This window comes from Microtus oregoni, unplaced genomic scaffold (assembly GCF_018167655.1).
Source record: "Microtus oregoni isolate MIOR12 unplaced genomic scaffold, Mior012 000001F_ref0000356, whole genome shotgun sequence".
Lineage (NCBI taxonomy): Eukaryota > Metazoa > Chordata > Mammalia > Rodentia > Cricetidae > Microtus > Microtus oregoni.
Window position 1 is genome coordinate 2,284,380 of NW_024543060.1, and position 15,123 is coordinate 2,299,502.

A 15,123-nucleotide genomic window follows, 5' to 3' on the forward strand; every position below is an offset into this window, starting at 1 on the left:
CACTTTAAGTGTAATAGAAGCGTCAAGTATTTATAGCATTCTGTAGTTTAGGTAGCAAAGCTGCTCTAGATCATGTATTCTAAAGACCGCCCCTCCCCAAGTGACCTCATAGCTACCAAAGAAGGAGCAGAAGCATGTTTGCATATCCTGACCATCTCTCAGGATGGCATGGACTTACTTATCTAACTTCAAAATAACCAAGCAATCACATCCTGAGTTGGGGCATGCAACTATGCTTGTCAGTCTCTAAACTCTCTAACCATTAGACAAGCTGGAAATGGGCCTGCATTTTTTGGTCTCCACAATTCCTCCTCTTTTATTAGTTTTAATAAAGCCTGTGCTTCTGCAACAGGACAGATGATCGGGTCTGCCTTAGGTGAACACTTTCCCATTTCCCAGACTTATCCGTCTTCAGTATCTGTATTTTAATCATACAAGGCCATGTCTTAGGAGCCTGGGGAGAAAAAGGATCAAACCCATCAATGACTGCCAACCTCTGTAAACAAAGGATTAAGGGAGAAAATACTTTTGGGCTCTGTAGCTCTGAGCCAATATTTTGTCAAGAGAGTTCATGTGCAATTAGATAATATTTTGTGAATAAACATGCTCCTAATGGCTACAGTCTTCTAATTAAAGGAGAAAGGATCACCAGGGTTTGGAATGCCCTTTTCCGTTCATCTAGAGTGCTTCTTAACAATTTTTTTGTCATATCAAAAAAAATTATCAAATAGGTTAAATCAAAGTATTCATAGGAAATGTCTAACTTTTCATAACATCTTATGGGGAACTACAGCAGTTTCAAACATCAACCATTCAATACCCATAATTTTTTATGGGAAATTAACAATAAACATATAATTTGTCATGTCACAATTCTGTTAAATCCATTCTAATCAAAAGACAAGGAAAGGTTTTTCTGATGGGTGAGAGTCCAGCTGCATTGCTACTTTTAAATAATTGTCCCAGTCTCTGAGCAGCAGCAAAAACCCTTAAGCTACCCCTCCTCATATTGAAGAGGGCTTCACACTCCTTGCAATGAGTACTTTTTCCCCTGAGGGGAAAATGAGTTCTCAGTTCTCAGTTCCAATATTTTAACAGTAGATTGTATAGCATACTGTCAAAATGAGTTCCATGCCCCAAAGAGTAAAACAGTCAAATATTTAGTCTGTGTTTTTGGTCCGGCTCCAAGGTCAACAGGACTCACTTGGTCTGGAAGTCTGCCCAGCAAGTCCATCAAGAGGCTGGGAATCACCAGTCATCACCATGATCTTCTCTCCCTTCTTAGACTGCAGCAGGTTGTAGTGAGTCAGGAACATTGGTTCAGGGACCCTTTTCCTCAACCTGCAGCATGATGTTATGAGGATGTCAGGATCGCACGTTCAGGAACCTCTTTCTGCTTCTCCCATGGAGTCATCACTGACTGCGATGTCATCAGGGCTGGTACTTCTCCGCTGTAAATGCAGTCATCTCATCCGGCTTTATTTTATTCCCCCCCCAAAAAGCACAAACATATCCTTGACCCCAAATTAATACAGGGTCGGGTCTTTTTCATAACCCTGTGTGCTTTGGTGCCTCAGAGCTTGTTATCTTCAATGTGTTAAGCATTACACTTTGATTCTTTATTGGAATAAAAAAAAAACAGAGGAAAGATTTAATTTAGCTCACAGGTTCAGAAGTTTCAGTTTGTGGTTGCTTGGCTCCATGTTTTCCAGCCTCATTTCACAGAGGCAGGGTACAGGCTCTCACCCAGTGTCCACAGGTACATCCCCCGGTGACCTACTTCCTCCAACTAGACCCCGCCTCTTAGTAGTCCAATTAATTATGAATTCATCCAGGGAATGGTCTATTGATGAGATTAGGGACTTAAAGAGCCAACCACTTCTCAAAAAGCCCATTAACTGGTCACCAGGTTCTTAACACATGAGGTTTCTGGGGACATTTTTTAGATTAGAACCACAACACAGCAAATTGGGTCTGTCTCTGTACCAGGCTTTTTCGTTTGAACCACCAACCAGCTCCCAAATCATGACACTGAGATTTATTATTAGTTTTGAATGCTTGGCCTATCTTAGCTCTTATTTTAATCTGTTTCTCTTTTGCCTTGGGGCTTTTTTACCTTTTTTCTCCTTCCTTCCTTTCTTCCTTCCTTCCTTCCTTCCTTCTTTTCTTTCTATATATCTTACTTTCTGCTATCTCCATGTCTGAATGGCAGTTGCCTGGCTTCTGGCCCCACATTGTGCCCCTCTCTTTCTCCCTTGTTCTGTTCTCTTCTCTCTAGATTCTTCCTCCTACTTATTCTCTCTGCCCACCAGCCCCACCACCCCCTCCTGCCCAGCTATTGGCCGTTCAGCTTTTGATTATTCCAAACAGATGCCTTAGGCAGCAGGCAAGGTAAAACAAATGCAACACATCTTTACATCATTAAATAAATACAGCATGAACAAATGTAACACGCCTTTACATAGTTAAATATTCTGCAGAATAAACAAATGTAACATGTCTTTACATATATCTCCCTTAAAGAACCGCTTTTTTGTTTAAAGAGCACCAAATTGAATATAATATATCCATTTTTGCTTGTTTGGAGAAAAGAATTTTAGATTTAGGAAAGGTTATTCAGATTTGTGGTGGGCACACGCTCACCTATATCTTTTTCCGGATTGTGAGATTGCAAATCAACTCTGCTTTTGTTTACTGCCTTTCTCTTTCATATAGTATGTTTAAAATAAGAATCAGAAAGCAACGACAATTATGTCAAGCGGGAAGAAAGAGCAGGGAAGGAGAAAGGAATAAAGGAAAGAGACAGTATTGCTCTTCATCACTTGTCACACTGGAAAGACACTACTGTAGTAATAGGAGCAGCAGGGCTGCGTCTCCAGCACCCTGGCCACCTGCTAGCTTATGCCTTGAAATAATTACATGGACACTGCATTCTTTTAAACACTGCTTGGCCCATTAGCTCTAGCCCTTACAGGCTAATTCTCATATCCCGATCAACCCATCTCTAATAATCTGTGTAGCATCAGTCTTACCGGGAAAGATTACGTCCATCCTGGGTCTGAGCTGCATCCATCTGCCTCAGAGAGCAGAGCTATCGTGTCTGCCCGGGAAAGGGGAGCATGGCGACCCTCGGAGTTCACTTCCTCTTCCTCCCAGCATTCTGTTCTGTTTACTCCACCCACCTATGTTCTAACCTATCAGGGCAAGCAGTTTCTTTATTTAATTAACCAATGACCTTCCTCCATCACACTACTGTGCAAGCTGAGAGTGGGAGGGACTTCAACTAGCTAGGCTTTGCCTGTGACACCAACAGCTACCTGTAACTACTACCTGGCACGTATCAGGGCTCACAGAAACTGTTTTACAGACATGACCTCATATAACCCACAACGGAGGTATAGGAAAGATAACAGTAGCCTAATAGGTGAAGAAATTAAGGCTCAAGGAGGTTAAATAACTTGTCTGCAAATAAAAGGTGGCTGGCTAATAGCTGGGTGGCAGAGCATGCGCAGGGCCACCGATTCCATCCTCAGCGCTACCCTTCGGAAAAGAATAGAATACACGTGTGACTTCCATGTCTTCTAATAGCAACTCTGCTAGAATTAAGTCTAAAATGTTTTAACCACACCACCACCAAGTTACCTCCTAGAGTGAAGATGACCTCCTGCTACCTCAATCATTAACTCAACCTGAGGGATGGCGAGGTTTAACAACATCCTCCACCCTCTTGCTACCAGCTTCCTTGAATGCAGGCGCATCCACCTCTCTTCGTGTCATTTTAAAACATAACAAAAGAATGTGCGTTGTGTTTGTGCTCTGAACAAGGTGATAACGAACTCAGTTTCGGCAGTTCTGAGGAACCTGGAAGAAAACACTCCGGTGTTTTAACTGGTCCTCAAATGGAGGCATTCCACCCTGCCCTGGTTATGCTAGTGGGTGTTTTCCGGTGCTGCTAGCCGACTGAGGCCGGAAAATCTCTGGGTAAGCCTGGGGACTCCGGATTCGTCACTGTGGGCCCAGGGGAGGGCAGCTTTGTTGCTTATACTCCCATTCTGCCCGCACCAGTCACAATAGAAAACACAGCCGCTGGGCATTTCCCCAGGTGCATGCAAGATTAAACCCTGCACGCCCACTACACCCCATGCTCATAGAGGTAGGCCATCTCACACCTCCCCCACTCACGCTTGCGCTCGTGCACACGCGCGCCGCCCGTGCACACGCTCGGATCCTCGCCGGGTGGCACCCGGGCGCGCCCGCGCAGCGCAGAACGGAGGGTGCGGAGGGCGCGGCCGCGAGAGGGCGCGGCGAGCGGCTGGCACGCGGGCCGGGTCGTTGCCGGGCCCGGGTACGAGGTGCTTGGAGCGACCCGGGGCGGAGGGAGAGCGGCGGGCACGCGCGCCATGAACCCGAAGGCGGGCGGTGAGGAGGAGGACTGCGTGGACTCGGGCGCCGAGACCGGAGGGTGAGCCGGATTAGGCGGGGCGGGCGCTGAGGACTCGTCCTCGGGAACCTGAGCCACTGTGGTAGTATTGGGGCTGGGACTCAAGTGTCTTGCGGGCCAGCGGCGTGGTCCCTGGAAAGGGCCCCACCCGGGACTGGAAGGTGGTGGGTCCCGAGGCTCGGCGTCACCCCTCGCAGCCCTGTGGCCTTTGGTGCCAGGCTCAGCCAGTATTCGCTGTCAGATAGAGATGCGCCTGCACTTGTTCCCACTAGCTGGGGAACTCTGGTAGCTCGAGAGCCCCAGGGAGTACGGCCCTGTAGACGAGGAAAGCAGGTGGAAAGAAAGGGTGGGAAGCCAGGCACGGAAAAGACTCTCCGAAACCAACTAAGAGGACTGCATAACTCACTTATACTGAGCCTCTCCACCCCGCCAGTCTTGGGTACCCGCAGGATGGTGTGATCTGGGGGGGGGGGGGGGGTCTTGTATGCTTCAAAGGACTTAAGTAATTAGCTCAAACCTTTGGAGGCTAATTAGCCCTCTCCCAACAGCAGTTTTCTTGTGTAGGACAAAAGAATGCGTTTTCAGAAACGAATGTCCCCTAATGGTTTCCACTCAGCCTCTATCTAGAGGATTTCCCTTCGCACAGCCAGCGCTACATCCAGGATGCCCGGTAGGAAGGAGTGTCTTCTCCGATCTAGAGAAATTCTGCTAGAGGTCAGGGGCTACCCAGACTACAGAAGACCTCGGAATTCCTGGAAGGTAGAGAGGGTTCAAGCTAATTTTAGGATTTGGCAATCTGCTGAGGACACAGAGAGAGGCCTGTCCCAGAATGGACCTCGGTTCTGACCTAACCCAAGAAAGTGTCCATCAAACTCTTCCTGCCTCCAACCCCCACCCTTCCTTGCAGCCTCCTCTGTCACCCCTACCCTAAATCTGGACTTGCATTCTTCCCTACAGTGGTCTTTCCCTGTTACTCAACCGTGTTGTCCATGGTGGAAGAGTAACTTGATTTGAAGCCCCCCCACCCTCGTTTTTGCTTCAATTTTGAGTGTGAGACTTGCCAATTTAGTTTCTTTCCTGGTTTTTGTGGCGCTCAGGGTGCCAACCTAAGGCCTCATGAACAATAGACAATTTCAATATGTCACTTAGTTGACCATGCTTGGTTCCTCTCTCCTCCCCCATTAGCTGGACCATGTATAGAGGAAACAAAGCAAAAGTTGCCAGCTCTTTTATTTTTAGTGTGAAGCAGTCACTGTCCCACTAATTTTTAACTCACAGGGATTTTCTAAAGCAGATGCTTGCCAGAAGGGCCTAGCCTTGGAGAAGAGGGAATAAGCATTGATTTTGAGGGGTGTCTTCACTCCAGGAGGCAGGATAGCCAGAGAACTACCATGGCCTCCTGGGAAGGGTTGGTTAATGTGGAGATTCCCAAGCTTCTCTTTTCTGCTTATCACTAGAGTGTTGCTGTAACAGGACAGAACTGTTTAAAGAATTCTTATTACATCACTAGCAAACTTAAATTAAAATGTAAAATGATATTATTTGAAACAGAAGTTTCATGTCCCTAGTCTTATATTTGCTAATCTACCCCTGTATGCTTTGAATTTTAGTTTAGCTATCAAATGTGCTATTAATAGTTGGCTCATTTTTCTGGTGTTTTCCCTTTCTAGTCTAGCCAAGCATAAAGCACACAGAACTCAAAATGTTTGCTACTTGCTGTTGTTGTTGCTGCTACTACTGTTGTTGGAAGCAGGGTCTCCTGTAGTCCGGGTTGGACTTGAAATCACCAAGTAGTCAATGACAACCTTAAGCTCTGATCTTCCTGCCTGCCTTCCCAAGTGCTGGGATTATAGGAATTTACTCCTTGCCAGGATTTTGTTAATTGTGTCCCTCTCCATTCCAAGTGTTTATAGCTCTTTTGTCTATGGAGAGCAAAAACTGAACATGGTCTTGGACTGTGAGTTCCTCCCATGCTGGCCAGTTGTCCTCAGGTCTTTCTTCGCTCTTTGACCCGGCATCCTGGCCTGCTTTTCTGATGCCTCCCTTTTGTCACCTACCCTTTCTGCCAGCTCTACCTTTTCTGCCTGGCATGCCTATCTATCAGGTGAAATTCTATTTCTCTCTCTCTCTCTCTCTCTCTCTCTCTCTCTCTTTCAAAATCCGGCTCAAATGACATATCCACTAGGATGTCAGTCCTTAACTTGGGGTCCATAACTGGCTTTGAGACATATACAAAATAATAGACTCAGTAAAGTTTTGTGAGAAGAAAAAAAATTGAATTGAATTCTCAAACTAGGCCATGATCCCTTCTAACCCAAGTTAGGGGAGAACAGGGGATGTTTCAGGGTCAGCAGAGGCAGTCTGCAGAAACATTAAGATGGGCCGTCAGACACCGGGTGTATTTGGAGTTCACTGTGGAGATCTAACATGACAGTATCTTCGGAACTGCCCTTGAAGCCCTGGGAGAGATGAACTCAACTGATGTTGTGGTGAACATCTACCCAGCATCCACTGTGTGCTGCCTGCGCCGTTCTAAACCTCTGCATGCCTCATTGGCTCACTGAGTCCTTAGCCAGCTCAGTGCAGCCTGCTGTCCTTAAGCCTAGCTTGAGAAGCCATTGCGTTGAAATGTCAGGCAAAGGCAGATAAACTGATGGCGAAGCCCCAGAAGGAGGAACAGGCTGTCCAGGAAGCCGAGAGAGGGTTACGTTGCTGAGAAACCCAGGTCAATAATGTCTGGCTGAAAATCTCTTTAAGATAAAGACTGTGGAGTCCTTTTATTAATGGAGATAGTGAAGGGAGGCTTTGACACTGGAGTGGTGGTGTGAAGTCAGATGAGATTGTCTCTAGAAAGGGGTAGAAGGTGAGGAAAGGGTGAGGGCTGAGCCATGTGTCTAGAAAGTTATCCAGAAAAATGAGGAGAAGAAAGGCATCCAAGTTAGAATACCCCTGCTTCAGCCGATACCAAGCTCCATATATTATTTATACCCAACACAATAGACACAAAGTTGCTTTTAGACACCTTAAGGAGGCCAGACATCATCATTCAGAGCACCCAGCCCATGCCTTGGTATTGTTGTTATTTCATGTATAGGTTGTAGCAAGTCAATGGGTGTATGGCTTGTTGGTCTGCAGCCCTAGGCTTCTGCTTGCTTCCCACCTAGCAACCATTGTCAAGGAACCATTTCCTCTATAATTAGTCCTCGTTTTCTTTCAGGGGAAATGCTGCCTTTTCCAACCTACCTACACCTAACCTGGGCCAAGACTAAAGGCAGACTCAGTGTTCTGTGGCAATTGATGTCATTTGGAAGGACGCTCCACTGGGAAACGAGCCTGCGCTTCTGTGTGCTATTAGGAGAAACTAGCAAGCCACTTTTGGCAAAGTAGCTTTTGACACAGAATTTCTTAACAGAGGGACAGGCAGTTCTTGAAAATACAAATAAAAGCCAGTGCCAGCAATGACAATTTCATGAGTGAATCTCCAAGGCATGGCCTCCACACTGCTCTTTCACGTGTGGCCATACCTAGTGAATTGTTTACCTTCGGTAGTTTGGTCTGACATTCGTGGAATTCTACCTGTGTGCCAGCTGCCACTGACCTTTTGGCTCAGGACAGCGTCACGCCTTTCAGGGAACTACACCCAGTGCTTTGCTGCAGCCTATGAGGAGAGGCAGGCACTGAGAAGTGAAACAGGTAGATGGGAAAGAATAGGTACAAGAACATTTTAAATGGGCCAGCAATTTTTAGAGGAAATCTTACACAGAAGACAAATGACTTTGTAGCCCTGTATGGAGTTGGTGCCCAAGGCTAGTGAGCTCTGTAACCGTGACCTTCAATGTAGTGTACTGAGAATCAGCAGGGGAAGTCCATGACACAGGGAGCCCCGGGTTTGCAATAAAAGGTCAGCTTTATAGAGAGGTCAAGTTCCGTTCTTAGGCCGTGGTTTCCTGGAAAAGAGAATCTAGAAAGATATTCCTTTTATAAAATGAATATATATGCAATTGCCTGGTGAGACCTCCAGCAGCAGTGGACAATCTTAATTACAGAATACCTTCCCATATAATCCTGATGCAGCAATTAGCATACAAATATTAAAAACAATATTTAGAAATTTTACATATGTGTGTGTGTGTATCAGGTGAGAGAATAATCCTTGTGTTAGTATATGCCGTCCACTGTATAGGTTCAAGAGTTTGGCATCCGAAAATTCCTGTTTCCCTTTCACGCTCCATGCTGAAAGACTTGCATGCTAAGTGCAGAGATAGCAGGGGAACACTTTGTGACCTGAGGCCAATAAACAGAAATCTCAAGCTGTCCCTACCCACCCTGAATACATTTGAGGAACACCAAGTCCTTCAGAGCAGTCTGGTCAAATACCTGATTGTTTTTATGAAATTATTTTAACCTGTTTATTCATGAAGTTGTCTTAAGCTTTACAGTTTGCCTCTCACTGGCAACGCCACTAAATCATCTTATTTAGAATATGAGCCGCAGACGTGGGCATACCTTCACTCGGCCTGTATCCCCCAAACATGGTCGTTTTTCTAAGGACAGGACGTAAATAAATATAAAACTTTATTCATAAATATCCCATCACCCTGTATCTTGTAAACATGAACCAAGAGCAATCAACGCAGTCATTCCTGAAAAGAAGGGGTTGGATAAATTGCAGTGCATCTGAATTTATCTGCAGTGGTAACTACAGGAGCTGCCAAGCAGCAAGCTCAAATGGTTTAAACTAAAAAGAGCAGTTCAGAGCTGTCATCTCTATCATTGTGTTGAGATGCAGATTACTTAAACATAGAGCCAGAAAGCTGGAGAGCAAGGGGAAATCTTAGATGCCGCTTCTGTTTGATGTGTTTTAATGGGACGAAGGCCACAGAACTGGGCAGAGACCACCCTCCGTGGAGAAAGGGGTCTGTGTTTTAATCAGTGAACATGAATGTCCTTGAAAGTCAGACATGATTAGATCGGTGCTGTGCAAATTGGCTGCTGTGTGAAGGAGTTGGGGTTCACACGTCTGCCAGAGACTGGCCAACTGGCAAGCCTAGCCCCAACATTGCCACGAAAGCCTTGAGAGATTTCGGGGGACCTCATGGAGAAGTGTCCTTTATGTTAGCACTTATCCTAAAATACTACCAAATGCACTTTAAGATTCTTGAATTATGGTTTCAGTGTAATTCTCAGTCTGTGTTAATATCCATCCGTGTGCAGATCTGTACAACGCCTGCCAGTGTGAATCTCATCTTTGGCAAACCCTGGCTGGAAAGACTGGCACATTCTTGCTATAGGAGACATAGTAATATTACACTCTCCGTGTCAGATGGGCAGACGTGGATAACTGTGCGGTTTCTGCAAAGTCTGGCCATGTTCATAGTGTGTCAGAAGGTCTTTGCTACTGATCTGGTATAGTGGATGCTTGCTGGTCATTCACGGTATTTTATAGAGCTAGATAGAGCTAGATTTCTCAGTGTCGTCCTTGTGTGTTGTTTCTACTCTGTCTGGCTCCAGAAGGAATTTAAGGTGCCAAGGCTGGGTACGGAAATCCTGGGTTTCAGTATGTTACCAATCCTTGATGCTTTTACTTCCCTCAGCCAAGATGGCACTGTGCCTCAGCCCAACTTGTCCTACTTCTTAGCTTGCTCATTACCCATCCACTCTACCTAGTGAGTCTACATCCTGTCGCTCCTCACTTCCTGGTCTCCATAGAGAAAGTCCCACTTCTGCTTTCCACTGACCAGACCAATGGACTAGACTTAGAATCACCTTGGAGACACAGCTCTGGACATCTCAGTGAAGATGCTACCAGAGAGGCTCTCTTGAGCAGGGAAGACCCATCTTGAATGTGGGTGGCACCATCCCCCAGGCTGAGGTCCTGGACTGAATGAAAAGAGAAAGTGGAAGTGAGCTGAGCAGCAGCATCCATCCCTCTCCACTTCCTGCCTGCACACAGGTTGACCAGTTGCCTCACAGTCTCTCCCACCTCAGACAAACCCTTCCTCCCCTCCTTAAGTTGCGCTTGTCAGGCATTTTGTCGTCGTGACTAATATGACAACAGGGGAAATAAAATTGAATTTGGCGCCAGGGAGTGCAGTTTATAAAGCTATGCAAATCCCTTTTGCCGTTTTTATTCTTTCCAGTTTGAAACAACAATGACTATAATTACTAAAATATTTCATTTAAAAAAAGAGAAAAACAATGTCCATTGCCTTTCATTTTATTCCTTCCCAATAAATCATGGCATTATGGTCTGTGAAGTGTAGTAATTTTAACACATAAAAGGCAATTTTTAAAAGGTTTTAGATGCACTTTTTAAATGCTATAAATGGAGTGGAAATTGGATCATTCAAGAAAGGCAACTGGAGGCTAAGGTGATAAAAGGAGTATATGCCTATAAATTAAACCTAATGTGGAGGTTTATTTGCCTAACTACCTCTGCTAACTGCCAGGCACTGTGAATCCCTGCATCCCTAAGGCATTAATTTCCTACTGAAAATGACTTTGGGGTGCAAGAGAATAAACAGCTTCTATACCAAATTCCTTGCCAAGGAGGAAAGCCTCTACAGCCCTGCCCATGGGGCAGAAACTTGGCGGGATTCCCATTCTCGTAGTGACTGACTTGCCAGCCACTAAGTCCTCAGGATAAGACCCATATGGACCACTTCCCAACCCTCCTTCCCCATCACAGTCCACACCCAGTGACTCTCCTATCTAGCAGGATCAGGAAGGGAAATCCACTGAAGTGCTCTGTGCTGAAGGTCCCTGCTGGTCAGCCAGTCCTGGAGTGTGGACACGCCCCTACTTCCCAGCCCAATGCTGTCCTCCTTCCTCAGGATCCCTTCCATCACGTCATCAAAGAAGCATCCAGAGATGTTGTGTGAACACTGGCAAAGGGCTCCTTAGTGAGAATGCAACCCCAGGGACTTGTGAAGCTGTTGAAGACTTGGAGGCTTTCTCACCAGAAAAATAAACAAACATTCCAAAACTTTCCGGCAAATTCAGAGGCCTGAGACCCTCGTAGGGTGACTCATAGAGCCCATGTGAAGGCCCCAGTGTCGCTTTCAGAATCCAGACATAGCACTGATTTGCACGAAAGAAGCCTCAGCACCGTTCTCGCCAGTGACAGCTTCAGCAGGCAAATGCTACTAGCTACCACATCACCACTAACAGAGCTCTTAGATCAAGTGGTTCATTTGGGTAAAAGAAAAATGATATCTAAGCCTCCCTACATCTTATGTTTCAGGTCCGACTACAGCCATCTGTCCTCCACCAGCAGTAAGTATTCTTTGAACGTCCTTCTAAGTTGTCTTTTAAATTTTTTAAATATAGTTACATCATTTTCCTGCTTGCTCTCCACCCCCTTCCCTCCCACAAACCCACAAGTCCCTTCCAAATCCATAACCTCCTCTTTAACCATCGTTGTTGCATATTCATATAGACAAGAAACATCAATAGAGCCTGCTCAGTCCATGCGGTGTTGCTGCGTGTGTGAGTTTTTAGGGCTGACGACTCAGTATTGGATAACCAACCACGAGGGGAGGGGGGGCACGACTCATCCTGGAGAATATTAATTCTCCCTCTCTTTGCAGTTGTTAATTGCATGTAGCTCCCTATCTAGGGGTGGGGGGATATGTGAGATTTCCCCCATCTGTGTTGGGTTGTCAACTGCTGATGAAATTGTTCGGGTCTTGAGAGGCAGCCATGTGGTTGAGATTCCACGGGTGCAGCCTCCCTGCCATAATTAGAAGGCACAGTCTCCCAGCAAACTGCCTGCTCTTCTGGCTCTCAGAATCTGTCTACCCCACGTCCATGATGATCCCTGGGCCGTCGACACGGGAGTTGTGTAGTAGATGTATTTATTACTTGGGGCTGGGCACCCCACAAACAATCGTTCTCTGCATTTTGACGAGTTGGACCTTCTGAAATAGTCTCCGGCTGCAAAAAAGAATCTCCTTTGCTTAGGGTAAGAGCTACACTTAACTGTGTGTATAAAGCTAAGTATTTAGAGTAAGTTAGGAATTACGCTAATTTAGGAACGGGGCATTTGTAGGTTCTCCTCTAAGATCCACGATCTCCTTAGCCACAGGTAGGTGTCCTGTTCAGTAGGTCTGGAGTCCAGTGAGACAGCTGTTGGCTACTGCTAAGATTGAGTGCCACTCTTGCACCTTTAGGGAATCTCTTGTCACACTGGTCATTGCCATGGTTCACAGGTGTCAAAGCTGGGTAGGGCTGGTGATTGCTTACACCCCTCAGCGGCTTTCATGGTGGTTTCTAGTACCCACTCCTTCCTGTTGAAATTGAAGTATCGGCTCATTTGTATATTGGGAATATATCAATTGTCTTGTTTATGCTTAATAAAAAAGAAAGAAAGGTGGTTTCTGGGAGGAGGTGCTCAGGTCAATTTGATCTCAGATCCACTGGGTCCTATGTCCAAATATGTAGAGTCTCCAGCAATAGGGATTTACCTGTAGCTTCTGGGAGGCAACCAGAGGCAATAGCACTAGTCAATAGTGTTTTAGGAGCCTTTGAACTCCCCTGCCTACTAACTCAAAAGGAAGTTTCCCATGCCTGGTACTAGAATTTTTGTTAGATAGTCTATAGTTCTTGGGTAGAGTATTATAGCTAGCCCAAAGTGGTGTAACTGCATTTATACTGTCTGTGTGTTTATATTTATGTATGCTCGTATGCTTATAAGTTTAAAATAATAATTCCCCAAATCTCTGTGAGTTCAAGGCCTGTCTGGTCTACAGAATGAGTTCTAGGACAGCCAAGGCTACAACAGAGAAACCCTGCCTTGAAAACACAAGCAAAAAAACTAAAAAATCCTTGTGTCCTTTTCAAACATCCTGAGTGTTGTGCATTCCTCCTCCCTCCCTCTCCTGTATTGATGCCCCCCACCCCAGTTACAGACCCCTCCCCTGCTTTCCCCATTTCCCCCTTCATATCACCTGTATCCTGCTAGCCCCTCTCTCCTGGCTTCTGCAGTTACTCCAGACTGTATACTGACATCTGAAGGTTTGGAGCTAGGAACCACAGATAAGAGAGAACACATGACGTTTGTCTTTCTGGGTCTGGGTTACATCATTCAGTGTAATATTTTCTAGCTCCATCCATTTACCTACAAAATTAATTCTTTCATTTTTCTCTACATATAAGTAATATTTCATTGTAAATATGTACAATGTTCTCATTATCCATTCATTGGCTGGAGGACATTGAGGCTGTCTCCATTTCATGGCTATTGTGAACAAAAGCTGTAGTGGAATGGCTGGTCAAGAATCCGTGGAGTGGGAGGTAGAGGCCTTTGGGTATTTGCCAAGAAGTAGTGTAGTTGGGTTATGTGGTAGGTTTAGTTTCAGCTTTTTGAGTGTTCTCCACACTGATTTCCAGAGTAGCTGCCCCCGTTTGCAATTGCACCAACAGCGAATGAGGGTCCCTTTCTCCACCTCCTCGCCAGCATTTACAGGCAGTGGTTCTGGTGATCTTTGCTATTCCGACTGCTTTGGGGTCCTTTTTTGTTGCTGTCCCATATAAATTTTAGCATGTTTTTCTCTCTTTTTGTGAAGGTTGCCCTGGGGCTTTTGATTAGGATCGGACTGAATCTGTAAATGGCTTTGGGTAGAAATGTCGTCATCACAGCCCTAGCTGTCCTGGAACTAACTCTTGTAAACCAGGCTGGCCTCGAACTTGGATGTAGACATTTTTATTAGCCCATCTTCCTATTTTGTAATTCCTGGCTTATAAGTGACCATTAATGTAATAAAGATATGAGTAGAAATAGTTTTTATATGGATACTCTGAACATTGAGAGGTGCTTATACTTAATATCGAAATATAAGTAAGTGTATGCACAAGGAGTGATGCCTGATGTCTAGACAGGATTTTTAGTGATTAAAAGCATTACATCAAAGCTCTTCATGTTGGTTGAACATTTGTTTTAGAATTACCCAAAACAATTGTCTTACAATAAAAGCCTTGACTTTTTGAGTTGATAAATACTGGGTTGCTCTGCCCTCCCTCACGGTCCTGTTAAACTCTCAGCTCTAATTCCCAACTGGATAGACCCTTAATTGGATCATTATGTTTATTGATGTTCTGGCTGGGTTTTCCTCTGCAATAGGGACCGTGAGAAAAGCTGAGCGTCTGGAATTGTGATTTAGTGTCAAATTAAACTTGGTTATTAGGGAGACAGCAGTAAGCACTTTCTGGTGTTCTAGCCAGCTGAAGGCCCATTGGCCCTGAAAGGCAAGCCATTATAATCATGAGAACAGTACTTAGCTGCTGTACAGCCAAACCTCCTGAGCTGTTCTCCAGACTGCCGTTTTCATCCCTGTTTGACCCAGACCCGACACTGCCTCGAGAATAGTTTGTCTCTAAAATAGCTGCCTACTACCATTGCTGAATTTGGAGCTCTCATTGCCGTCCTCCAGGTCACAACAGCAAGCCTGGTCATTTGGTTTGGATCTTTCCCTCCGCTCAGTTGTCTTTAGTCACAGTCTGGAGTTGCGATCCCTCTGGGGCAGCTGGGGTCAGTACTAAGTCATCGTTCTTCCTTTCCCCTGGAGTTGAGACCTCATACACAGCGTGTGCTTCTATCGGGAACTGTGCTTGCCTACAAATGATGAAGAAAAATAAGCGCTAAGCACATAGAGATTTCTTCTCCTCTGTCGTGACAATGACCA

At 45.4% G+C, this 15,123-nt stretch overlaps 1 protein-coding gene across 1 annotated transcript in view; it reads left to right on the forward strand.

Annotated features, from left to right (window-relative positions):
• Window positions 1-4,204: 4,204 nt before the first annotated feature.
• Window positions 4,205-15,123, forward strand: part of Fam124a (family with sequence similarity 124 member A) — a 51,435-nt gene continuing 40,516 nt past the window's right edge. The window contains exons 1-2 of the mRNA XM_041674542.1: window positions 4,205-4,462; window positions 11,685-11,716. Of these exons, the coding sequence (XP_041530476.1) occupies window positions 4,401-4,462; window positions 11,685-11,716 (94 nt within the window). The 5' untranslated portion in view covers window positions 4,205-4,400. The remainder of the gene's footprint in view (window positions 4,463-11,684; window positions 11,717-15,123) is intronic.